We start from the raw sequence: 24,693 nt of genomic DNA, 5'->3' as shown, positions 1-24,693 counted from the left end.
ATAGGGCAGTGTTTCCCGACTCTGGTCCTCCAGTGCCCCCAACAGTACACATTTTTATTGTAACCCTTGACAAGCACACCTGATTCAACTTGTAATCATCAAGCCCTCAATGAGCTGAATGAGGTGTTTGTCCAGGGCAACAACAACGTGTATTGTTGGGGGTACTGGAGGACCAGGGTCGAGAAACACTGATATAGGGAACTGTCTTCTATGAATAATGCAAGGTCAAAAAGTGAGTTGTGATTATAAAGCCATATTAGAAAGACGCATAAAAGCCCTCATAATTTCTACCACCGACCAAGCTACAGTTGAAGTTCGAAGTTTACATACACCTTAGCCAAATACATTTAAACTCAGTTTTCACAATTCCTGACATTTAATCCTAGTAAAAATGACCTGTCTTAGGTCACCACTTTATTTTAAGAATGTGAAATGTCAGAATAATAGTAGAGAGAATTATTTATTTCAGCTTTTATTTCTTTCATCACATTCCCAGTGGGTCAGAAGTTTACATACACTCAATTAGTATTTGGTAGCATTGCCTTTAAATTGTTTAACTTGGGTCAAATGTTTTGGGTAGCCTTGTACAAGCTTCCCACAATAAGTTGGGTGAATTTTGGCCCATTCCTCCTGACAGAGCTGGTGTAACTGAGTCAGGTTTGTAGACCTTGCTCGCACAAGCTTTTTCAGTTCTGCCCACAAATTTTCTAAAGGATTGAGGTCAAGGCTTTGTGATGGCCACTCCAATACCTTGACTTTGCTGTCCTTAAGCCATTTTGCCACAACTTTGGAAGTATGCTTGGGGTCATTGTCCGTTTGGAAGACCCATTTGCGACCAAGCTTTAACTTCCCGACTGATGTCTTGAGATGTTGCTTCAATATATCCACATAATTTTCCTCCCTCATGATGCCATCTATTTTGTGAAGTGCACCAGGCCCTCCTGCAGCAAAGCACACCCACAACATGATGCTGCCACCCCCGGGCTTCACGGTTGGGATGGTGTTCTTTGGCTTGCAAGCCTCCCCCTTTTTCCTCCAAACATAACGATGGTCATTATGGCCAAACAGTTCTATTTTTGTTTCATCAGACCAGAGGACATTTCTCCAAAAAGTACGATCTTTGGCCCCATGTGCAGTTGCAAACCGTAGTCTGTCTTTTTTATGGCGGTTTTGGAGCAGTGGCTTCTTCCTTGCTGAGCGGCCTTTCAGGTTATGTCGATATAGGACTCGTTTTACTGTGGATATAGATATTTTTGTACCCGTTTCCTCTAGCATCTTCACAAGGTCCTTTACTGTTGTTCTGGAATTGATTTTCACTTTTCGCACCAAAGTACGTTCATCGCTAGGAGAGAGAACGCATCTCCTTCTTGAGCGGTATGATGGATGCGTGATGCCATGGTGTTTATACTTGCGTACTATTGTTTGTACAGATGAACGTGGTACCTTCAGGCGTTTGGAAATTGCTCCCAAGGATGAACCAGACTTGTGGAGGTCTACAATCTTTTTTCTGAGGTCTTAGCTGATTTCTTTTGATTTTCCCATGATGTCAAGCAAAGAGGCTCTGAGTTTGAAGGTAGGCCTTGAAATACATCCACAGGTACACCTCCAATTGACTCAAATGATGTCAATTAGCATATCAGAAGCTTCTAAAGCCATGACATCATTTACTTTAATTTTCCAAGCTGTTTAAAGGCACAGTCAACTTAGTGTATGTAAACTTCTGACCCACTGGAATTGTGATACAGTGAATTATAAGTGAAATAATCTGTCTGTAAACAATTGTTGGAAAAATTACTTGTGTAATAAGTAAATGATAAGTAATATGGAAATTTGGCATGGCTCCTGATCCAAGGATCTCATAATTAAACTGTAAAGAGAAGTCAAAAGCAGTTAGCTTGATTGGTTATGCTCGGGCTGGGCAAACTATTTGGCGCGAGGGCCACATTGGGATTCGGAATTCAACAGAGGGCTGCACAGACGACATGTTTGTCAAAATCTATTTGTGGACCAGAAAAGTGGCAGTTGTTTAAAAATATATAGGTCCATTATCATTTCTGTCTAGTTTTAGATGTTCAAGTGTGGCCTGGAGAGTTGTTTTTTCAAACCAAAATAATCATTCCCCCTAAAACATTTCTAGTAGTTTGCCCAACCTTGTGTTATGCACTGGAGCAAGCGAAAGTTCTACTGAATTTAGATTCAGGGTTTGGTGTCTTGGGACAGAAGATTCAGGACATATGAAAGTAGGCTTCTATAGACATACAGATCTGACATTGTGAAACAGCTATGTAGATAGGTAACTCAGCTTCTTTCTCAGAAGGGCAATATTTTCCATTCTGGACTGTAGGAGAACACTTGGGGACTTATCCAATAAATCACAAATTGTGTGACGTAGATACTGAAGGGTTGTTGTAGACTGAAACAGTAAGGCTACAGTAAGGCTTTGTTTATGGAAATGGAGGTTTTGGAGCAGATTATCTGATGTCCTTGAGAGAGCCAACTTTTTATATTTTATTCTCAGTGAATAGGAAAACAAAGATCACTTACATTAGTCAAATTCATAAAATGTATTTCAAACCACTCAAACTGTGTAAGTATAAACCAATACTTTTTTCAAAAGCCTCTACCATAAAAGCTTGCTTCAGATACAATGCACACACAGAACTCCTTTGGGTTGTACTGGAGCCCAGTGCCAAGGAGTAAAAGTTGGCACCGTCACCTGGGCAGCGATTAATTAATTAAAGCTATATTGTGCCACTTAAATTTACATTTTATCCAAGTTTAAGTTACACTTCAAAAGTGCCAAGAACAATGAACTCCCATTAAGGATAATTAGAAATGCATAAAAAAGCTAAGCCACCTATGTGCAAGTCGTTCATTTCACACTGTATTTCCTTAAATTACTACATTTCTTAAATTTGGCAAGCCTAAAGAAAGGGTTGCTGTTGGTCTTTGTACCATGTGTTACCTTTGTGATGTTAGAGTGGCAGATAATGACCCTCCTCTACATACAGACCTGACCATGGGCTGCCTGGATATTTACCTTATTTAGCCTTCTTTGATCCCCAAGTAATGAAACCAGGTCTCCTGGGATCAAACAATAGAGTTTATATCAAAGATAGTCTTTCAAACACAGTTGAGAAATAATGAGGCTCCTTCAGCAGCATACACCAGTGTGTAAACTTCTATGAGACAGAAAACACAGCAATCTGTTTACATTTTAAATTAACCCAGCTCTTTGGCACTAAATTAACGTCCATATATACACTGAACAAAAATATAAACGCAACACGTAGTGTTGGTCCCATGTTTCATGAGCTTAAATATAAGATCCCAGAAATGTTCGATACACACAAAAAGCTTATTTCTTTCAAATGTTGTACACAAATTTGATTGCATCCCTGTTAGTGAGCGTTTCTCCTTTACCAAGATAATCCATCCATCTGACAGGTGTGGCATATCAAGAAGCTGATTAAACAGCGTGATCATTAAACAGGTGCACCTTGTGCTGGGGACAATAAAAGGTCACTCTAAAAATGTGCAGTTTTGTCACAACACAATGCACCAGATGTCTCAAGTTTTGAGGGAGCGTGCAATTGGCATGTGGACTGCAGGAATGTCCACCAGAGCTGTTGCCAGAGAATTTAATGTTACTTTCTCTACCATAAGCCACCTCCAAAGTCATTTTAAAGAATTTGGCAGTACGTCCAACCAGCCTCACAGCTGCAGACCACGTGTAACCACACCAGCCCAGGACCTCAACACGCAGCTTATTCACCTGCGGGATTGTCTGAGACCAGCCACCCGGACAACTGATAAAACTGAGGAGTATTTCTGTCTGTAATAAAGCCCTTTTGTGGGGAAAAACGAATTCTGATTGTATGGGCCATGCTTCCCAGTGGGTAGGCAGTCTGCCAAGTGGGTGGGCCTATGCCCTCCCAGGACATCCTGGGCAACTGCCCAGTCATGTGAAATCCATAGATTAGGGCCTAATTCATTTATTTCTGATTTCCTTATATGAACTGAAGGCCTTCTGCAAGTAGCAACATTAGGGGCAAAGTAATGAGCAGGGCTCTCCCACCCTGTTCCTGCAGCACTACCCTCCTGTAAGTATTCACTCCAACCCCAATTGTAACTAACCTGACTAATCTTATCAACCAGCTAATTATTAGAATCAGATGCGCTAGATTAGGGTTGGAATGAAAACCTAGAGGATGGTAGGTCTCCAAGAACAGGGTTAGAGGGCCCTGGTCCTGAGCACTTTCAGTATGAAACAAATAAACTTTTAAAAGAAGCCCAAATGAAATACAGTGTTGTCACTCTTATAATAACCTCTGCCATTTCTGGAGAGGGATGAAATCATAGCTCATTTGATTGAGAGCTCCTCTTTATTCCTCGGTTGGCCTGGCATTTATTTCCCTGGAGATGCCTTTTTAAAGACTACAGTTTAACGCCGTCTCCCATCCCACAGAACAACACTGCTACTCGGATTCATACAATCCACTATTTATTTCCTTAGAGAGCCGGGGTAAATTTCAGCAGCCAAGAGACAGACATGTCGCACACTGTAAGACAACCCACAAAAGCACCTTTGCAGGCCCCGTGTAAAAAAAAGAAATGCGAGAATTTGTGATTATTAAAATATTAAAAAGTTGGGCGCCAGGGTGGTAACAAAGGCTCTTCCAACCCCAGACTATGATCCCCTAGTTTACTTTTATTCTCATGAGAAAGACATATGTTCAGAATAGCTAAGTGTTTGGTCAAGGCGTACAAACTTAAGGTACCAGTGAGCCTTCACAAATACACTGAGTGAACAAAACATGACAGACCTTTCCATGACAGACTGACCAGGTGAATCCAGGTGAAAGCTATGATCCTGATTGATGTCACCTGTTAAATCCACTTCAATCAGTGTAGATGAAGGGGAGGAGACAGGTTAAAGAACGATTTTTAAGCCTTGAGACAGTTGAGACATGGCTTGTGTATGTGTGCCATTCAGAGGGTGAATGGGCAAGACAAAACATTTAAGTGCCTTTGTACAGGGTACGGTAGTACAGTGAATTCAGAAAGAATTCAGACCCATTGACTTTTTCCACATTTTGTTACGTCACAGCATAACTCTGAAAAAAAAAAAAAACGTCATCATCAATCTACACTCAATATCCCATAATGACAAAGCGAAAACAGGTTTTAGAAATTTGTGTGAATTTAATACAAATAAAAAACTGAAAAACTTTAAGTATTCAGACCCTTGGCTGAGACGAGAAATTGAGCTCAGGTGCATCCTTTTTCCATTGATCATCCTTGAGATGATTCTACAACTTTATTGGAGTCCACCTGTGGTAAATTCAATTGATTGGACATGATTTGGAAAGGCACACACCTGTCTATGTAAAGGTCCATCAGTTGACAGTGCATGTCAGAGCAAAAACCCAGCCATGCATGAGGTCAAAGGAATTGTTCGTAGAAATCCGAGACAGGATTGTGTTGAGGCACAGATCTGGGGAAGCGTACTAAAACATTTGTGCAGGATTGAAGGTCCCCAAGTACCCAGTGGCCTCCATCATTTTTAAATGGAAGAAGTTTGGAACCACCAAGACTCTTCCTAGAGCTGTCCGCCCGGCCAAACTGAGCAATCGGGGGAGAAGGGCCTTGGTCAGGGAGGTGACCAAGAACCCGATGGTCACTCTGACAGAGCACTAGAGATCCTTTGTGGAGGTGAGAACCTTCCAGAAGGACAAGCATCTCAGCAGCACTCCACCAATCAGGCCTTTATGGTAGTGGCCAGATGGAAGCCACTCCTTGGAGTTTGCCAAAAGGCATCTAAAGGACTCTGACCATGAGAAACAAGATTCTCTGGTCTGATGAAGCCACGATTGAAATCTTTCGCCTGACTGGGGTGAAGGTTCACCTTCCAACAGGACAACGACCCTAAACACACAGCCAAGAAAATGCAGGAGTGTCCTCGGGACAAGTCTCTAAACATCCTTGAGTGGCCCAGCCAGAGCCCGGACTTGAACCCGATCGAATATCTCTGGAGACCTGAAAATAGCTGTGCAGCAACGCTCCCCATATAATCTGACAAAGCTTGATAGGTTCTGCTGAGAAGAATGGGAGAAATACCCCAAATATAGGTGCCAAGCTTGTAGCGTCATACCCAAGACTTAAGGCTGTAATCGCTGCCAAAGGTGCTTAAACAAAGTACTGAGTAAAGGGTCTGGAATACTTACGTAAATGTGATATTTTTAATAAACTTGCAAAAATATCTAAACCTGTTTTTGCTTTGTCATTATGGGGTATTGTGTGTAGATGAGGGGAAAAACAATGTAATCCATTTTAGAACAAGGAAGTAATGTAACAAATGTGGAAAAGTAGAGGGGTCTGAATACTTTCCAAATGCACTGTATGTGCCATGCGCACCAGTCTGTGTGTCAAGAACTGTAACCCTGCTGGGTTTTTCATGCTCAACAGTTTACCGTGTGTATCAAGAATGGTCCACCACTCAAAGGACATCCAGCCTGTGGGAAGCATTGGGGCCAACATGGGCCAGCATCCCGTGGAATGCTTTCGACACCTTGTAGAGTTCATATCCTGACGAATTGAGGCTGTTCTGAGAGCAGAAGGGGGTGCAACTCAGTATTAGGAAGGTGTTCTAATACAGTGGGGGGAAAAAGTATTTGATCCCCTGCTGATTTCGTATGTTTGCCCACTGACAAAGAAATTATCAGGTTTATTTGAACAGTGAGACAATAACAACAAAAAATCCAGAAAAACACATGTCAAAAATGATTTGCATTTTAATGAGGGAAATAAGTATTTGACCCCCTCTCAATCAGAAATATTTCTGGCTCCCAGGTGTCTTTTATACAGGTAATGAGCTGAGATTAGGAGCACACTCTTATAGGGAGTGCTCCTAAACGCAGCTTGTTACCGGTATAAAAGACACCTGTCCACAGAAGCAATCAATCAATCAGATTCCAAACTCTCCACCATGGCCAAGACCAAAGTGCTCTCCAAGGATGTCAGGGACAAGATTGTAGACCTACACAAGGCTGGAATGGGCTACAAGACCATCGCCAAGCAGCTTGGTGAGAAGATGACAACATTTGGTGCAATTATTCACAAATGGAAGAAACACAAAAGAACTGTCAATATCCCTCGGCCTGGGGCTCCATGCAAAATCTCACCTCGTGGGGTTGCAATGATGAGAACGGTGAGAAATCAGCCCAGAACTACACGGGAGGATCTTGTCAATGATCTCAAGGCAGCTGGGACCATAGTCACCAAGAAAACAATTGGTAACACACTACGCCGTGAAGGACTGAAATCCTGCAGCGCCCGCAAGGTCCCCCTGCTCAAGAATACATATACATGACCGTCAAAGTTTGTCAATGAACATCTGAATGATTCAGAGGACAACTGGTGAAAGTGTTGTGGTCAGATGAGACCAAAATGGAGCTCTTTGGCATCAACTCAACTCGCCGTGTTTGGAGGAGGAGGAATGCTGCCTATGACCCCAAGAACACCATCTCCACCGTCAAACATGGAGGTGGAAACATTATGCTTTAGGGGTGTTTTTCTGCTAAAGGGACAGGACAACTGTCCCGCATCATTTCACAGGGCCATGTACTGTCAAATCTTGGGTGAGAACCTCCTTCCCTCAGCCAGGGCATTGAAAATGGGTCGTGGATGGGTATTCCAGCATGACAATGACCCAAAACACATAGCCAAGCCAACAAAGGAGTGGCTCAAGAAGAAGCACATTAAGGTCCTGGAGTGGCCTAGCCAGTCTCCAGACCTTAATCCCATAGAAAATCTGTGGAGGGAGCTGAAGGTTCGAGTTGCCAAACGTCAGCCTCGAAACCTTAATGACGGAGAAGATCTGCAAAGAGGACTGGGACAAAATCCCTCCTGAGATGTGCAAACCTGGTGGCCCACTACAAGAAACATCTGACCTCTGTGATTGCCAACAAGGGTTTTGCCACCAAGTACTAAGTCATGTTTTGCAGAGGGGTCAAATACTTATTTCCCTCATTAAAATGCAAATCATTTTATAACATTGACATGCGTTGTTCTGGATTTTTTTGTTGTTATTCTGTCTCTCACTGTTCAAATAAACATACCATTAAAATTATAGACTGATCATTTCTTTGTAAGTGGGCAAACATCCAAAATCAGCAGGGAATCAAATACTTCCCCCCCCCCCACTGAATAGGTGTTCAAATAGTTACACTGTGTATAACCTAACAATTCTCATCTTGGGCCTGGTCTTAAAATGACTGCAGTTTGAGGATTTCAAGAATACATAAGTAACCGATCAGGTTGTCTGCATGACTGCATTGGCCCTTTGAGCCAAAGCCTAGACATTAGTCTTCAGCTCTTAAGAGCTCAGGCAAGGGACACATCGTACAACATGTTCAAATACATGACAAAATGTGACAGAGGAATAGTCTTGAACTGAGGATTTAATGGCTAAATGGCCTTAAGTTCACATTGCTTTCAACACATGTATTTTTAAAAATTCTGCAAAGGTGTTGAGGTTGTGACATAAGAGGTCATCTGATACCAGTCGGGTTAACATGCATAAGCCTTTTAAAGCGGCTCAGTGGACTAAACGAGATGCCTCACAGGTAAGAAAGCATGACCACACAAAAATGTGAACATTTATTGCTTTATCTGAATACTGCATTGAAAGCAAAATCATTCAGAGTATACACAGAAATTATACAATTATATGGTTTCACAAAGGAAGTGAACGCATACTGTATTACAATCTACAAAAGTCTACTTTACAGAAATTTAAAATTCTAAATATCAAAAGTACAGCTATAGGAAGAAACCAGTCACTGCTCTGGATATCTGTCAGTCAAACAACTTGGTGACATCACAATCCAAATTGGAAGTCATCTTGTACTTACAGCTGGTTTTGGAAACTAAATAACTGGCTGCCACAAAATAACATTTTACAAAATAAGTAGTTGAGTTGAAATGTTTATATAAATTATGGTGCCCCAAAATTATATAATCTTATATCTGAAGGTAAAAGTAGCATGTTACATTACTCTTCGAGTTGGGTCGGTAGTGCATCATAGCAAAGACAACAGACGCATTTTAAAAAGGAGAATATAGTCTCACATGGAAAATCTAATACAATACTCCATCTCACGAGGAAAATATATTTTTTTAAATAACATAGAAAGATACTTTTCCCTCAACAGCCAAGATGGCGGCACATGAGTAAAAACAGTGGTATGAGCTGGATGCTGAGGCTCGAGCTTCAGTCAAACAGAAATGCTAGCTAGCTCATCTCTGGAGTAAGTAACTGACGGCATAAATAATGAGGAAGTTAGTTAGCAGGGTTAGCTCTGTCCTGACTCTGGTGGTTTGGCGGGGGTGATAATCCACAGAGAAAATCAACTGGCTACAGGAACAAAACTGGGCCTGCTTTACCTGTCAAATGCTCAAACTGATGAGAAAACAATACCCAGGTGAACACACCGTCCAATCAGCACAGCTTGAACAAACATCATATGCAACCCGAAAGACTGACCGAGGCTGAAACAAAGACCTCTGGAGACCACAAGCCTTAAAAGGAAACTCTTAAATAGAGTGTAGGGGAAGAAGAAAAAAATCCAGTTAAAAAATCTTCAATTGAAAATAAAATGTGGATGTCCACATCAATGACAGGTGGTCATTTTGAGGAGTAGCCAAAATGTAGACAAGGCGTAAAGTATCTAGGGGACCGGGATGGAGTAGCCCCTTCACCGGTGACACTCAAGCTAGACTTGAGGACAGATGTTCTTAATGGTCAATAGATCGATCCTGAGGTGCTGTTAGTCCTGCTCCATGGGCTCTTCACTGGTCCCAGTGTCCTGGCTGCCACTCTCCATGGCACCCTCTGCAGCTGGCTCAGGAGTACTGCTGGAGGGAGCAGGGGCTGCCTCTTCCCTGGATTCATTCTCCGCACTGTTACAGCTGCTGGCGCTACTGCTGCTGACTGGGTCACTGCCCTCATCGCTGTCCCGGGCCTCAGGGTTCTTCAGGACGCCAGCAGTGGCCTGCTGTTCTGACTGGTCCATGTCATTACCTTCCTCTTGGGAGCCACAAGGTACCTCCTCCTCTACCTGCTTATCTGCCCCGGGCCCTGCTGATGGCTCTGACTGTGTGCTCGATGGCTCTGTGGGACAGGCAAGGATACAAAAACAGAGTAAGCTATGTTAACTGCATCAGGGTTCTCGTAGATCTGGCACACAGATAAGCTGAACTTGCGATGAACACCTCAGATTTCAGGCAACTCCTGGTTCTGCTCATACACTTATTAACTAATATCCACAAAGGATTTCACCAGCGATGTATACCGGCATGATGGCAAAAGAGGTGAAAATTCAGGCCTACCTTGGTCTTCACAAGTCCTAGCAGTACTGGCAGCCTCACTGTCCTCCTCGTCGTCCTCCTTCTCCTTCTCCTGGGCCATGGACTCCGTCTCTTCCGACAAGCTGTCAGCATGGCAGGAGCTGAGGGTGTCCACCTCCTGCTCCTCCTCTTCATCTTTGTTGAACTTGAGCCTCTTCACCTCGTGCTGCTCCGCCTCCATAACCTCCTGGTCGTCATAGTGCTTGTTCTTCACAGAGCTCCCTAGGGTATCCGATGCTGACACCTCACTGAGAAAGAAGATTCAACACGCATTAAATTCATAAAAGAACGGTAGGAAGTGAGTATCACATGGTCTGTTGGGTAGCAACTGAAGTACCTGGAATGTGTGTCATGTCCCTGCTCTGTGGTAGGGTCTTTGTTTTCTGTACTGTCCGGTAGTCCGTTTGTCGCTAGTGAGCTGGCTAGAGAGAGTTTTGGTCTGTTCAGCGGCCTGGGGGTCCCTGGGCCATTAACTTTCCTGCAAGAAAATAGTAAGAGACTAATAAAAGTGAGGTTTACTTTCTGCATTAACCTTTAGGCAATTATCACTGATGTGAAACTAGGATGGGAGAATGAGAACCTGTCCTATGCGCTTTACCTCTCTGTAAAAGCAGATGAGTTTCCAGGCAACATAACACCATTAATTCTATTCACACCACTGCATCCGTTTTTCCTTCATGACAGAGAGAAACATAACAATGACAATTCCGAACATCATATCGACTTAATAAAACAAACCTCTGTAAAAATGTTTCATTGCTATAATGTATAACATTAAGGGGGAAAAAACAAGCCTTACTCTGAGGTAGGATGCACACAGCTGACCACCATCACATTCTGGGAGAAGAAAAACCCTTTATTACAAACACTGCAAGATATAAATACTATTTTATTGAGATATATATATATATATATACACACACACACAGCCAGTCAAAAGTTTGGACACCTACTCATTCAAGGGTTTTTCTGTATTTTTACTATTTTCTATATTGTAGAATAATAGTGAAGGCATCAAAACTATGAAATAACACATACGGAATCATGTAGTAACCAAAAGTGTTCAACAAATCAAAAAAATATTTTATATTTGAGATCCTTGATGGTTTTTGCGACTGCACTTGAACTTTCAGAGTTCTTGACATTTTCTGCATTGACTGACCTTCATGTCTTAAAGTAATGATGGACTGTCATAACATGGACTTGGTCTTTTACCAAATAGGGCTATCTTCTGTATACTACCCTTATATTGTCACAACACAACTGATTCGCTCAAACGCATTAAGGAAAGAAATTCCACAAATTAACATTAACAAGGCACGCCTGTTAATTGAAATGCATTTCAGGTGACTACTTCATGAAGTTGGTTGAGAGAATGCCAAGAGTGTGCAAAGCTGGCAAGGCAAAGGGTGGCTACTTTGAATAATCTAAAATATATTTTAATATGTTTAACACTTTTTTGGTTACTACATGATTATTATTGTGCTATTTCAGGGTTTTGATTTCACTATTATATTACAATGTAGAAAATAGTCAAAATAAATAAAAACCCTTGAATGTGTAACTTTCCAAACTTTTGACTGGTACTGTTAATGATAGATGTGTGTGTGTGATATATATATATATATATATATGAGAGAGAGATACATACATAACACACATACTAGAAAAATCCTATCTAATATAATGTGGCACTCCACTCACCTTCTCAACACCTCTGAGGAATTTCTCTGTTCCTGTGTAATTCCTTTTGGGTTCTGTAAGCAGCTCACACAAACGCTGGATCGTAAATGGAATTCTGAGGGAACGATGGTAAGGAGTTTATTAAAACAAACCCGATTTTGCTGCGAAGAGAGAATAATTAGACAATTTATTCTGGTATTGCCCCCATGTAGCTGGTTTCTGGTCACAGGTTCAAGAGTGGCTGAAAAAACAACACTGATTTAAAATGAACCCTACAAACAGCAGTGTTGGGTGATTTGGAAAGCCATAGTCAATCAACAATATAATAATACTCGTAGGAAAGGTTTTCATCTTTAGCTCTGTGGATACTATGCAATTAGAAAGGTTTCAAATTCATGTAAGACATCACAGCACAGTTGAAAATTATATGGCACATGGAAACCAAAAGAGGGTGATGGGTGAGATGGGATGCGAGTAGCTCAGGGGTGGGATTAGAGAGCTCATGATCGGTAATGGTCATTACTGGAAAACACTACATATAATGTATACCGGAGAAGTCAGTACTATTTATTTAATTAAATGTAATGTGTATAAAAAATATATATATATAAAAATGCTGTGTATAAAAGTACCATGTATGTAACAAAAAAGCTGTAAAAACTAAAGTGAAAAACAAAGACTTTGTCCTCTGAAGAGGCCTAGCTAAAGAAACAAAAAAGGTGATAATATTAGATAGTGCCTTCAGAAAGTATTCATACCACTTGACTTATTCCACATTTTGTTGCGTTACTGCCTGAATTCAAAATGGATTTCTCACCCATCTACACAGAATACCCCATAACGACAGTGAAAACATGTTTTTAGAAATGTTTGCTAAATTATTGAAAATGAAAGATAAATATCTAATTTACACAAGTATTCACACCACTGAGTCAATACATGTTAGAATTATCTTTGACATCAATTACAGCTGTGAGTCTTTCTGGGTAAGTCTAAGAGTTTTGCACACCTGTATTGTATAATATTTGCACATTCATTTAAATATGTGTCAAGCTCTGGCAAGTCTTGCCTTAGATTTAAGCCAAAACTAACTACACCACTCAGGAACAGTCAATGTTATCTTGGTAAGTAACGCCAGTGTATATTTGGCCTTGTGTTTAAAGTTATTATCCTGCTGTAAGGTGAATTAGTCTCCCTGTGTCTGTTAGAAAGCAGACAACCAGGTTTCTCAAGGATTTTGGCTGTGCTTAACTCTATTCAGTTTCTTTTTATCCTAAAAAACTCCTAGTCCTTGCCGATGACAAGCATTGCCATAACATGATGCAGCCACCACCATGCTTGAAAATATGAAGAGTGGTATTCAGTGATGTGTTGTATTTTCCCCAAACATACTGCTATGTATTCAGGATTAAAGTGAGTTTCTTTGTCACATTTTTTGCAGTTTAACTTTAACTTTTTAAGGCTAGGGGCAGTATTCTGCAGTTTGGATGACTGGGGTGCCCAAAGTAAACTGCCTGTTACTCAGGCCCAGAAGCTAGGATATGCATATGCATGGTAGTATTGGAAAGAAAACACTCTAAAGTTTCTAAAACTGCTAAAATAATGTATGTTAGTATAACAGAACTGATTTGGCAGGCGAAACCCCGAAGACAATCCATCCAGGAAAAACATTTTCCTGGAAAGTCTAATAATTAGGACCCAGATTGCAGTTCCTATGGCTTCCACTAGATGTCAACAGTCTTTAGAAATTGTTTCATACTTGTTTTTTGAAAAATGAAGAAGTATTCGTATTCTTTCGAAGTATCCCTCAGAAGGACTCTAGTCTTTTGGTGCCTGTGAATGAGTGTGCGCTTCTCGTTCTTTTTCTCCGGTATTGAACACCGCATATTTCGTCTTAAATTTTATCGATTATTTACATATTAGGGTACCTGAGGTTGGATTAGAAACGTTGATTGAATTGTTTGGACGAAGTTTACAGGTAACTTTTTAGATTCCTTTGTAGGCATGTTGGGCGAGTTGGAACAGGTGTATTTCTGAATCAAACGCGCCAAATAAACTGACATTTTTAGGATATAAAGAAGGACTTTATCAAACAAAATGACCATTTATTGTGTAACTGGGACCCTTTGGATTGTAAAACGATGAAGATCTTCAAAGGTTAGTGATTTATTTTATTGCTATTTTTGAGTTTTGTGACACTTGTGCAGGTTATGAATTCATGTTAATGCAGGAAGTGGGTGAGGCGCTGTCCTCAGACGATCAAATGCTATGCTTTCGCCGTAAAGCCTACTGTAAATCGGACAAAGCGGATCGATTACCAAGATTCTAAGCAGAGCGCGAAATTCAAAATACAAAAGTTGTAATATTAAACATTTATAAAAAATACAAGTGTTATACACCATTCTGTGTATAACACTTGTATTTTTATAAATGTTTAATATTAAACTTTTGTATTTTGAATTTCGCGCTCTGCAATTTCACCGGATGCTGTCAAGGTGGGACGCTAGCGTCCCAATGATCCGAAAGAAGTTAATGCCTTATTGCAAAAAGGATGCACGTTTTGGAATATTTGTATTCTGTACAGGCTCCTTTTCACGGTCATTTAGGTTAGTATTGTGTAGTTACTACAATGTTGTTGATCCATCCTCGATTCTCTCCTTTTTATTATTTTTTTATTTCACCTTTATTTAACCAGGTAGGCTAGTTGAGAACAAGTTCTCATTTACAACTGCGACCTGGCCAAGATAAAGTTAAGCAGTGTGACACAGACAACAACACAGAGTTACGAGTAAACAATAAACAAGCCAATAACACAAGCAAGTCAATGATACAGTAAAAAAAAGAAGAAAGTCTATATACAGTGTGTGCAAAAGGCATGAGGAGGTAGGCAATAAACAGGCCATAGGAGCGAATAATTACAATTTAGCAGATTAATACTGGAGTGATAAATGAGCATATGATGTGCAAGTAGAAATACTGGTGTGCAAAAGAGCAGAAAAGTAAATAAAATAAAAACAGTATGGGGATGAGGTAGGTAGATTGGGTGGGCAATTTACAGATGGACTATGTACAGTTGCAGCGATCGGTTAGCAGCTCAGGTAGCTGATGTTTAAAGTTGGTGAGGGAAATAAGTCTCCAACTTCAGCGATTTTTGAAATTCGTTCCAGTCACTGGCAGCAGAGAACTGGAAGGAAAGGCGGCCAAATGAGTTGTTGGCTTTGGGGATGATCAGTGAGATATACCTGCTGGAACGTGTGCTACGGGTGGGTGTTGTTATTGTTACCAGTGAACTGAGATAAGGCGGAGCTTTCCCTAGCATAGACTTATAGATGACCTGAAGCCAGTGGGTCTGGCGACGAATATGTAGCGAGGGCCAGTCGACTAGAACATACAGGTCGCAGTGGTGGGTGGTATAAGGTGATTTGGTAACAAAACGGATGGCACTGTGATAGCAACTGGATCCAGTGCTGAGTAGAGTAATGGAAGCTATCCTGTCACAGGCATTAAACTAACTGTTTTAACGTCACCATTGGCCTCATGGTGAAATCCCTGAGCGATTTCCTTCCTCTTCAGCAACTGAGTTAGGAAGGATTTTTATACACCATCCAAAGTGTAACTAATAACTTCACCATGCTCAAAGGCTATTCAATGTCTGCTTGCTTATTTATTTATTTACCCCCCCACCACCACCAATAGGTGCCATTCTTTGCAAGGCATTGGAAAACCTCTCTGGTCTTTGTGGTTGAATCGGTGTTTGGAATTCACTGCTCGACTGAGGGGCCTTAGAGATAATTGTATGTATGGGGTACAGAGATGAGGTGGTCATTAAAAAAAAAAAATCATGTTAACCACTATTATTGCACAGAGTGAGTCCATGCAACTTATGTTACTATTTTTACTCCTGAACTTAAAGGGGTTGAATACTTAAGACTCAAGACATTTCAGCTGTTCATTTTCAATAAAGAAATGTTTAGAAAAACAATTCCACTTAGACATTATGGGGTATTTGTGTGTAGGCCAATGACAATATCTCAATTTAATCCATTTTCAGGCTGTAGCAACAAAATGTGGAAAAAGTCCATAAAATGTAGCCAAACTTTAATGAGACTTTTAATTACATAAATATAGGCTAAACGCCAGTCATGTTTGACAAATAAAATGAAGGATAATTAACATTAACGTCTAAAGGCTTGATTCTGTCGACATACTTGAAGCACGGTTTGTTCAGATCAAATGGTCACAAGACCAGAGTGAAGGGCAGTGTTTGTTGCGCACCGCACATCACCCACCTTGAATCTGAGCGGAGGCGGTGAGCATTTAGAAACAATTTGACCAAACTTAACTGCTTAAAACCTGGATATTTTAGGTCATTTTATGAAGCATGCTTTACCTTGTTTCAAAGTAGCCTAGCCAAAAAAGCTACCATAGAAATGTTCATGTTTCCAAGTTCCAAACATGTTCTCAAATGCCATTGAAATGGCAGCAGCGGTATGAGAACCAGCACATTCTTGAGCATGCAATACGGCTGCTCATGGGCCTGACATCGCTGGTACAAATGTCAGTCGTGAAGCTAATAGCAGTGACGCACATAGCAAGTAGCTCATGGATGTCCGTTTCAAGAATACTGTGTAACTCCGGTAGGGCAACATCTGAAAAATAGCGCCTACTTGGTAGTGTGTACCGGGGCTCAAGGTGCTCGACGAAAGCCAACATCATCCACAACAGAGAACGGTTGATTGCCAAGGGCAATAAATTCCAATATCTTGGCGTTAATGGATTTTGCCTTTGAATTGTCTCGCTGAAATGTTCTTACTCATTCAAATGACTGCTTGACTTGAACTTGTTTAGTTGTTGGAAGTGTGCGCTTAGTATTTTTCTGCTTTTGTTGTGTAGCATCATTACGTCCTCTACATACGTTATATAGGTATGCACGTCAGCTTTGACATCGGTTTTGCACGTCGGTGTTAAACTAGACAGACATCGGGCCGATGCTGGCATTTTTAGCTAATATCGTCCGATTCCGATATGCTTACTGATATCCCTATTTCTAATGGATATTTTCATCTCTGTCCACTTGCGCGTGCGGTGAGCTTTTGAGAAGTGTTTTCCTCTAATTGCATTCGCGCATTGCCTACAGCCATGTGTGCATTGTTGAGCTTATGAAGAAATAAATATTACAATTTTAAGCTAAATGGTCTGATCTGTTGCATCAGCCTCATTTCCTTTTTACATGTTTAATATGCAGTGTTTGAATGAATTTAGGATCTGTCGGCCAAGAACTGTCTCAGTCAGTTTTTTACCTGTTTTCAAGCCCTGGAGGGAATTATTTTATAAAGACATAAAAAAGTATTTGGTAGTAATTGTAATGTTGCAACATTTTATAGGGTACTAGGCTACCATCCTCCAGCAGAGAACTAAAGGAGCATTTTGAGGCAGTCTTGATTGAATATGCAAAGAAGCCAATTGTGTGTAGTCACATTTTTTTGTCTGATTCTCTATGGTAACGATAGTAATGCATTTAATTTGTAAATTGGTTCCTTGCATCATACAATTATGTAAAAACTGTGTTACTGACATATTCTTTTTTTTTAGAAGTAAAAAAATAAACAGTCCTACTTGGCTGAGGGACAAGTGGCTAAAAAAGTGAATGTCAAGCCCTGCTACAGTACATGTGACATCTAGAAATGCCTATCCAGTAGATGGCGCCATTGTATAACCACCACAAAATCAGCAATAGTGAACTCCAGATGCCATCACATGATTGTAGGAAAACAGTTTCCTAAAGGTTATGCTGCTACCTACCCATTGTATCCATTCACAATCTTCAGTATCCTCTCCTTCATGTCCTCAAATGGAATGGACTCCACATTGGGATTGGCTACCCCCCTTTGATCGGGTGCTGAGGCTATGAAGTCATCCATCACCTTCTCCAGTTTGAAGAGGAAATAGCTTTTAAACTGGGACCACTGAACCCTGGAGAAAGAGTACACATTTCTTAAAAGGATTAATCCACATTCCTATGATTTAACTTGTTAAATAAAGCAAAATGTGAGAATATATGTTGCATACACATTTTTTGCATTTCAACATTATAATAACTTAGCAAGCAACATGTAAAACTTGTTATTTAGTTATACAGCACATGCAGAAAAGACTTGGCATGGCCTTGGCATATTCCATAATTTGGACCAGTGGTGTTCAAGTTTTCCCACTGAACATGCTTCATCCTCTCATATGCATGAAATCTGTAGCTCCAAGCTTGTCATTAGGAACATTACTTACATGGTTTCTCCAGTCTTGGCAACATGACACAGAAACTGATCCAGCAGGGGAGCCACTTCTTGCGTCCCTTTCTTGTCAAAGTCTGCAGAGAACAGTGATATCAAATCAGTGAGCACAACAGATAAGGAAACTTAGTGATTCGCTTGCTTATTACTGTCTAATGAAGGGGATTTGTGGCTATATCACTGTCAGTGTGTTTTAGCCATTCAACTAGCTAGCTAGCCAACTCCAGACAAGCGCCTGCCAAATGGGAATAATCAAGTTAATGACACCAACTGCGAATTTAATTGTTCGCATAAAAGGCTGTCGTTTACAGCTAGTTGTGGCAATTGGACAGCTACAAGTGAACACAAAACTAGCAAACTAGTTCACTAGCCACCTAACTAACACTAGCTAGGGTACCATTTACATAACAATTAGCTAGCTAGTTAGGCTTAACTTAATGCCAATGTCTTATCTAGATAGCTAACGTAACTAGCAGCTAACTACCGGTAGCTAATCAGTTCATTAGCTTAGCTAGCTTGGTGTCAAGCTAGCTAACGTTAGCTATGAAGCGATGGAGTTGTCAACACCATCATGGTTAACTAGCTAGATACATTGTTGAATCCAGAAATACATGTAGAAAACAATTAAATAACGTAGCTCGCTTGATAGCTTTTCTGGGGGTTTGAGAATTGAAAGCTACTGTAACTAAGAGCGTCTGCTAAATGACTTAAATGTAAATGTAAAAAACTAGCTAAGCAACGTTGCTTCTTCTTCCGAATTTTAGCATTAGCTAGCTGACTTGCTAACGTTAGCTTATAGCTAGCTAGCTACATTCAACACCTGGCGATATAACTAGCTAACCACTGTGGAATCAAGTAAACAAAACGTCTGCCTTTCAATCGAAGTATTACGCTATTCATAAGAACCCAAATAACCTTTGAGCGCCTCTTGGAGTGAGTTTATTTCCATCATGTTGTTCTCTGTCAATCTCTTGAAACCAAGAGGCAGACTGATGGTGGCTACGTTCTCAACACAAAAAAGTAGGGAAGAAGAAGCATTTTAATATGGCGCTCGTGAGGTCACTGCCTGTTGGTAGACAGGCGGATCAGATTCAGAAAGTACAGGGAGTACGCTGCTGTTCAACAAGTTGCACAATGGAACACTGGAGGGAAAAAACACTTGAGACTCAACGAGAGTAACAGACTACTTACTGTACCATCCTCATCTGAAAAGTAGCCTGCCTTAATAGTTTTGAAAGCATAGCTGATCTATCTGTACATTGAACATTCATTGTGACTGACCATCCAGAATGATACTGAACAAAAATATAAACGCAACATGAAAACCTTTCAAAGATTTTACTGAGTTAAAGTTCATACAGCAGGTATTCCCAAACTGTGGGGTACGCCAAATAAAAATGTGATTCACATTTTTCTTCACATTTTGAAACAGTACATGTATATTTTCCAACGGGGCTATACATTTGGGTCGTTTTTTTCTCGCCTGAGTAGCCTCGTTTCACTTTTGTTTTTAACCATCTAGTGTTCAGCGAAACACCACAATGTCAAATACAGGTAGCCTAGTCAAATAATTAACATCCATTCACATTAACCGTTACTCTCGCACGAGAAACCTTCACCTTCACTCGATTTTCGAGTAGTAAGACATGTATAAAAGCAGCAGATACCATTAATAAGAAGGGGCTAAAAGCGTCTAATATGGTGAGCTACCGAGTGGCTTGGACAGGCAAGCCTCATACTATTGTGGAGGACTATATTCTTCCTAATGGGGTAGATATGGCTGGGACAACGCTGTGGGAAAAGCCCAAAAAACTATACAGACAATACCTTCATCAAACACACTGTTTCACGATGCATCAGTGACATGGCAGGATATGTTTTCTAACAAGTACTGCTTCACATACAAAAAGTATGTGAATTATATGTGTTACAGCTGGACGAGTCAGACGTGGCGGGCCTGGCACAGCTCCTGGTATATGTCTGTTACGTTTATGAGGGGGCAAATAAGGAAGACATCCTCTTCTGCAAACCACTGGAAACCAGAACAACATGAGAGGATATTTTTAAAGTACTGGACAGCTTTGACATCAAATGGACTTTGGTTGTCAAGATTTGTTGGTATCTGTACTGATGGCGCAAAAGCCATGACAGACAGACATAGTGGAGGAGTAACGCACGTGCAAGCAGTTGGATACACTGTAGCATCCACAGAGAGGCTCTTGCTGCCAAGGGAATGCCTGACAGCTTGAAAGACGTTTTGGACACGACAGTGAAAATGGTTAACTTTGTTAAAGCAAGGCCCCTGAACTCTCATGTATTTTCTGCATTATGCAATGATATGGCCATGTAACGCTTTTACAACATACAGAAGTGCACTGGTTATCAAGGGGCAAAGTATAGACACGTTTATTTTTTATTTTTATTGAGAGACAATCTTAAAGTTCTCTTTACTGACCATAATTTTCACTTGTCTGACCACTTGCATGATGACAAGTTTCCCACACGACTGGCCTATCTGGGTGATGTTTTTTCCTCACCTGAATGATCTGAATCTAGGATTACAGTGACTCTCCACAACTATATTCAATATGCGGGACAAGATTGAGGCTATGATTAAGAAGTTGGAGATCTTTTCTGTCTGCGTTAACAAGGACGACACACAGGTCTTTCCATAATTGTATGATTTGAGTGCAAATGAACTCAAGCTTACGGACAATGTCAAATGTGATATAGTGAAGCACCTGAGTGAGCTGGGTGCGCAATTACTTTCCCGAAACGGACAACACAAAGAACTGAATTCGTTATCCCTTTCATGTCCTGCCTCCAGTCCACTTACCGATATCTGAACGAGAGAGCCTCATCGAAATAGCAACAAGCGGTTCTCTGAAAATTGAATTTAATCAGAAGCCACTGCCAGATTTCTAGATAGGGCAGCACTCAGAGTTTCTTGCCTTGGCAAATTGCGCTGTTAAGACACTGATGCACTTTGCAACCATGTACCTATGTGAGAGTGGATTCTCGGCCCTCACTAGCATGAAAACTAAATACAGGCACAGACTGTGTGGAACAAAAATCTAAGACTGAGACTCTCCAGTACAACCCAACATCGCAGATTTATGTGGGGCGGCAGGGTAGCCTAGTGGTTAGAGCGTTAAATTAGTAACCGGAAGGTTGCAAGATTGAATCCCTGAGCTGACAAGGTAAAAATCTATTGTTCTGCCCCTGAACAAGGCAGTTAACCCACTGTTCATAGGCCGTCATTGAAAATAATAATTTGTTCTTAACTGACTTGCCTAGTTAAATAAAGGTTAAAAAATGTCTATCCTTTCAAGCACACCTTTCTCATTAACCTGTGGTGAGTTATTCACAATTTTTGATGAACAAATAAGGTTATATATGTAAGGAGGCTAAATGAAGAGTAAAATGATTGATTATTATATTATTATTTTTGCCCTGGTCCTATAAGAGCTCTTTGTCACTTCCCACAAGCCGGGTTGTGACAAAAACTCACTCATTCTTATGTTTAATAAATGTATCGTATAGTGTGTGTGGCAGATTTACAACGGCAAAAGACAACATTTGAGAGTGCGCTGACCCTGGTGCTAGAGGGGGTACGCAGCTGTAGGTTGAATGTTTGAAGGAGTACGGGGCTATTATAAGGGCACAAGGCAAGACCCAGATGCAGACACAGGAGGCAGATGGTTAGAGTCTTTGTTGTTTAATTATAATCCAAAAGGAGTAGGCAAGAGAATGGTCGTGGACAGGCAAAAGGTCAAAACCAGTTCTGAGTCCAAGAGGTAAAGAGTGGCAGGCAGGCTCGGTGTCAGGGCAGGCAGAAGGGTCAGGATGGCAGGTACGGAGTCCAGAAAAACAGGCAAGGGTCAAAACCGGGAAGACTAGAAAAATAGAATAGAAACCAGGAGCACGGGAAAACACGCTGGTTGACTTGAAAACATACAAGACGAACTGGCACAGAGAGACAGGAAACACAGGGATAAATACACTGGGGTAAATAAGCGACACCTAGAGACAATCACAAGAATAGGTGAAACAGATCAGGGCATGACAACTATAAAAAGTTTGGGAACCGCTGATATAAGGAAATAAGTCAATTGAAAAAAATGGATTAAGCCCTAATCTATGGATTTCACATGACTAGGAATACAGATATGCATCTGTTAGTCACAGATAACTAAACAAAAAAAAGGTAGGGGTGTGGATCAGAAAACCAGTCAGTATTTGGTGTGACCACCATTTGTCTCATGCAGCTTGACATTTCCTTCGCATAGAGTTGATCAGGCTGTTGATTGTGGCCTGTGGAATGTTGTCCCACTCCTCTTCAATGGCTGTGCGAAGTTGCTGGATATTGACGGGAACTGGAACATGCTGTTAAACACATCGATCCAGAGCATCCCAAACATGCTCAATGCTCAATGGGTGACGTCTGGTGAGTATGCAGGCCATGGAAGAACTGGGACATTTTCAGCTTCTATGAATTGTGTACAGATAGATCCTTGTGACATGGGGCCATGCATTATCATGCTGAAACATGAGGTGATGGCGGTGGATGAGACAATGGACCTCAATATCTCATCATGGTATCTCTGTGCATTCAAATTGCCATTGATAAAATGCATTTGTGTTCATTGTTCGTAGCTTATGCCTGCCCATACCATAACCCCACCGCCACCATGGATCACTCTGTTCACAATGTTGACATCAGCAAACGGCTCACCCACACGACCCCATACATGTGGTCTGCGGTTGAAAGGCCAGTTGGACGTGCTGCCAAATTCTCTAAAACAAGTCGTTTTTTGTCTGTACTTTACTTTACTATTTCTATTTTTGCCAACTTTTACTTTTACTTCACCTCATTCCTCAAGAAAATAATATACTTTTTATTCCATACATTTTCCCTGACACCCAAAAGTACTCATTACATTTTGACAGGAAAATGGTCTAATTCACACACTTATCAAGAGATCATCCCTACTGCCTCTGATCTGGCGGACTGACTAATCACAAATGCTTTGTTTGTAAATTATGTCTGAGTGTATGTCAATAAATTACCGTAATTTCCAGACTGTTAAGCGCACCTGAATATAAGCCGCACCCACTGAATTTAAAAAAAAAAAATATTATTTTGAACGTAAATAAGATGCACATGTCTATAAGCCGCAGGTGCCTACCGGTACATTGAAACAAATTAACTTTACACAGGCTTTAACGAAACACGGCTTGTAACAAAAATAAATAGGCTTTAACGAAACACGGCTTGTAACAAAAAATAAAAAATTAGCAGTAAGCTTTAGTTGTCTTTTTGCACTGAGTCAATTCCTCACGCTGCTGTTTCCAACGTCTTATCATCGACTCATTAAGACCAAGCTCCCGTGCAGCAGCTCTATTTCATTTTCCAACAGCCAGATCAATCGCCTTCAACTTGAAAGCTGCATCATATGCATTTCTCCGTGTCTTTGCCATGATGAGGGTGACAAAATGACTACCGTAATCAGAATGATGGGAAGTTTGAGAGCGCTCGATTTAATCTAAACAGTAAACAAAAAAGTTGTTTGACCTTAACCCGTTCGGCAATTTCATTGGTCTAATGAAAGCTTCATGCCGCCAAAAAACTGAGCACGTCACAGAACGTGTTTTTTTTGGAGAAAAAAAATTTGAAAGCGGGAAAAATCCATATATTAGCCGCGTCATTGTTTAAGCCGCGAGGTTCAAAGCCTGGGAAAAAAGTTGCGGCTTATAGTCCGGAATTTACGGTATGTCAATAAAAATGTAATTTCTAGGAATTTGAAATGGTTTATACTTTTACTTTTGATACTTAAGTATATTTAAAACCAAATACGTTTATTGAAGTAGTATTTTACTAGGTGACTTTCACTTGAGTCATTTTCTGTCTTCACTGACATTTTCAAACCCTCCCTGTCCGAGTCTGTAATACCAACATGTTTTAAGCAGACCACCATAGTCCCTGTGCCCAAGAACACTAAGGTAACATGCCTAAATGACTACCGACCCGTAGCACTCACGCCTGTAGCCATGAAGTGCTTTGAAAGGCTTGTCATGGCTCACATCAACACCATTATCCCAGAAACCCTAGACCCACTCCAATTTTCATACCGCCCCAACAGATCCACAGATGATGCAATCTCTATTGCACTCCACACTGCCCTTTCCCACCTGGACAAAAGGAACACCTATGCGAGAATGCTATTCATTAACTACAGCTCAGTGTTCAACATAGTGCCTTCAAAGCTCATCAATAAGCTAAGGACCATGGGACTAAAAACCTCCCTCTGCA

At 40.8% G+C, this 24,693-nt stretch overlaps 1 protein-coding gene across 2 annotated transcripts; it reads right to left on the bottom strand.

The window, feature by feature from the left end:
* Positions 1 to 8,648: 8,648 nt before the first annotated feature.
* Positions 8,649 to 19,458, bottom strand: LOC106565731 (serine/threonine-protein phosphatase 4 regulatory subunit 2-B). 2 transcript variants are annotated; one of them, XM_014133164.2, is made up of 9 exons: positions 19,296 to 19,458; positions 18,376 to 18,457; positions 17,896 to 18,066; positions 12,115 to 12,208; positions 11,210 to 11,247; positions 11,009 to 11,083; positions 10,748 to 10,909; positions 10,393 to 10,658; positions 8,649 to 10,174 (listed from the first exon to the last, which is right to left on the bottom strand). In XM_014133164.2, the coding sequence occupies exons 1-9, from the start codon at positions 19,330 to 19,332 to the stop codon at positions 9,831 to 9,833; spliced, it is 1,269 nt and encodes a 422-aa protein (XP_013988639.1). In that variant the 5' UTR covers positions 19,333 to 19,458; the 3' UTR covers positions 8,649 to 9,830. The 2 variants fall into 2 exon arrangements, with proteins under 2 accessions (XP_013988639.1, XP_013988640.1); XM_014133165.2 differs by having other exon boundaries at positions 10,748 to 10,888; positions 19,296 to 19,457.
* Positions 19,459 to 24,693: the final 5,235 nt, after the last annotated feature.

Source organism: Salmo salar, chromosome ssa12, assembly GCF_905237065.1.
Source record: "Salmo salar chromosome ssa12, Ssal_v3.1, whole genome shotgun sequence".
NCBI classification, from domain to species: Eukaryota; Metazoa; Chordata; class Actinopteri; order Salmoniformes; family Salmonidae; genus Salmo; species Salmo salar.
Note: the sequence above shows the minus strand (reverse complement) of the source record. Positions and strands in the feature narration are given on the sequence as shown.